Source organism: Capsicum annuum, unplaced genomic scaffold, assembly GCF_002878395.1.
Source record: "Capsicum annuum cultivar UCD-10X-F1 unplaced genomic scaffold, UCD10Xv1.1 ctg989, whole genome shotgun sequence".
Classification (NCBI taxonomy): domain Eukaryota; kingdom Viridiplantae; phylum Streptophyta; class Magnoliopsida; order Solanales; family Solanaceae; genus Capsicum; species Capsicum annuum.
Window position 1 is genome coordinate 1 of NW_025895977.1, and position 2,608 is coordinate 2,608.

Here is a 2,608-nt window from a genome sequence, read left to right on the forward strand (position 1 = left end):
GAAATTTTAACGTGACTGAAAATTGTGCCGACTTCCAAGAATGCACGTAAACCTTTCTAACACATGGATTTTCGTCGTTGCTCCAGTCCAAAAGAAAAGGGAGATATGTGTCAAAGTACCTAGTTTTTGACAGAAAGTAACTATCAGAACTGTGACTTTATTTAAGAAAAACTCATAAAGACATTCCCACTTTAGAGCTGCTTCACCACAATGCCCCACGAGATGATCAAATACATAAATACATGTATTTCTTTCTTCCGTTGTTTTATCCTCGCCCTTCAAGCAGTGAGGAAAAGAACTATTAGAAACATAAGATGCAAAAAACCTAGGTTGTTAAGATTGAGTCGGTTACTGGAGCTGAAACTCACCGTCATAGGCATTATATATGATGAAAGCTCATCAAGAAAAGGCAAGAAAGCAGCCTTGAATGTCTTGATTAATATCGCCACTAGGTAACCAATCTGATAGCAAATTGCTTATGTTATCAAAGTGAAAGGTTTTATAAAGACAACATGGTCTTATCAAACATACATTTTTGAAGACTTCTACTTCTTGCTTTCTTTCATCCCTCAGCAATTCAGCTTCCTCGGCATCAAAGTCCTCGGATTTTACTCTCTCTGTGAGTTCTCCTTTTCTACGTGAACTCTCTGCAATGATGTGTTTTATCTCATCGGTGATGCTACGAATCTGATCTTCATTGACAACTTGTCCACAGATCTGAAAGAAGACATAAGAAGTACCATAATAAGTGAAAAAAATGTCCTTCTAACTCAATCCTTACAACCAGTGTTGTTTCTTGCTTTGATGATACGCATGAAACATTTATCAGTCAATCTACTACATGTTAATAATCTGTTTGTCGGTCTTACCTGTTCATGTCAGCTATGTGATTAAGATAAGTTTCAGTCCACGTTTCAATTTTAAAGTATGTGTTTTTTATGAAACCTATAAGTTATGCATAGGCGCAGACACACTATGAATCAAGTTAGGAGCTCCTATTTTACTTGATCCCAAAGATATAAGTGATTACTTTCGTCCCAAAGTCTCACAATGTGTAAAGTTTTACATACAATGAATATGATTCTTACGAGTTTGGACAAGTGTCTGCTTATCATTATGGACATAAAAAGGTCAAAGCAGTACACCACCATCTTAGAAACATTGCAAACTTGACATGACATACCTCTAGGCATCTATTCAACTCCTGCAATATAGTTACACATACTTTTGTCTCAGGCTCCTGCACGGAAGAGACGATTAAAGTGTCACATACTCATATTTAGATAAATGGAGCTCAGTCCTATTCCTGACAAAAGAAAAACTGTAAATATTATGTTAAAGACAACCGAAGATAAAGCGTCTCCCATAGCCAAGATTATATGATCAGACAACTGCTTGAAGTAGTCATTTCCACCTTGAGCAGTCCCTTTCACTATTGCCAGTTTAGCAGAAAGCAACGAGGCCAGCATTGCTTAACCACCATAAATTATAACATCTCATTAGAAGCTGGAGAAGTTAAAGGAAAATAAATAAGACAATATGAAATCAAGAGATTTTTTTTACATTTACAAGCAATTTCCCTGGTACCACGGTGGATGTAGAATTTCAGAAGCGGAACTAGAATTGAAGCAGCCTGTTTCATGATTTAAGCAGTGAATATCACCGGTTAATTTTGAATCCACTTAACATAACATGAGAAAAAAAGTAAACGTGCAAGTGATTATTCGTGATAACCTGGGAAATCCATGGGTAGAAGTCTTCCTCCAACATTTCAGCAAATGAACCGAGGACAGAAACAGCCACAGATTTGCCCCACAGGAGGATCTCTCCTCTGATGCATATTATTTCATCTCGAAGTTTAACTTTGTGTATACTGCACAAAGTATATAAAATCTAGACAACATGTCTGATAGATGTCAAAGCAAAGATCTCTATTGTATACATCTATGTACAAGTGTGCAAGTCAAAGCGAGGAGAACAAGGATAAAGACAGACAATTGCTACGAAACAACATAGATGCTCATTTCAGTCACGGTACCAAAAAGTGCACTCGGAATATGTACAATGGAATGCCAAAGTCAACTGACGGACCACCTATAAAAACATCCTTATTCTATTCTTGTACAGTACCTATGAGATCTGAATAGTCAGCTACTCTATCATATGTTTCAAAAATGAATGCCAGAGTTGTCCGGTAAAGGAACAGTGCGAGGATAAATCACTGATGCTATGAGATTTATCACCACAAAGGGAGCACCTGCTACGTTACTGAATTCCGTTGGAAGACTGAAAGCTCACAGTGTCACATATGCCTTTGTTGATTCAGTTGTTTTAACCCAGATTGTATAAAACAGAAATATGAAATCCAAATTAAGAAGAAAAGAAAATCTAAATGAACTTCAAAGGTAAAGGAAGAAAGCCACACCTCAACTATAAAAGCTTACCTATCATCTGATTCATCTGACGGAACGGTCTTATCGGGCTCAAGTTGAGAAAATTCAACCGTAGGGGGCATGATTATACTCATGTAAGGAACCAAATCTTTCCCTATGACCTTGCAGATTTTAATCCATGCCTGTGATTATATCAAGAAAAATATTGAGAGGGC

The 2,608-nt window shown here is 37.0% G+C and overlaps 1 protein-coding gene across 1 annotated transcript; it reads right to left on the minus strand.

Annotated features, from left to right (window-relative positions):
- Positions 1–11: 11 nt before the first annotated feature.
- Positions 12–2,599, minus strand: LOC124895723 (importin-5-like; the record flags this gene model as incomplete). The annotated part of the gene is made up of 9 exons (XM_047406153.1): positions 2,445–2,599; positions 1,735–1,873; positions 1,564–1,633; positions 1,347–1,471; positions 1,184–1,240; positions 532–717; positions 369–461; positions 191–276; positions 12–119 (listed from the first exon to the last, which is right to left on the minus strand). Coding segments are annotated over exons 1-9 (947 nt in total), but the record flags the coding sequence as incomplete, so codon positions are not given.
- Between the last annotated feature and the right edge of the window lie 9 nt (positions 2,600–2,608).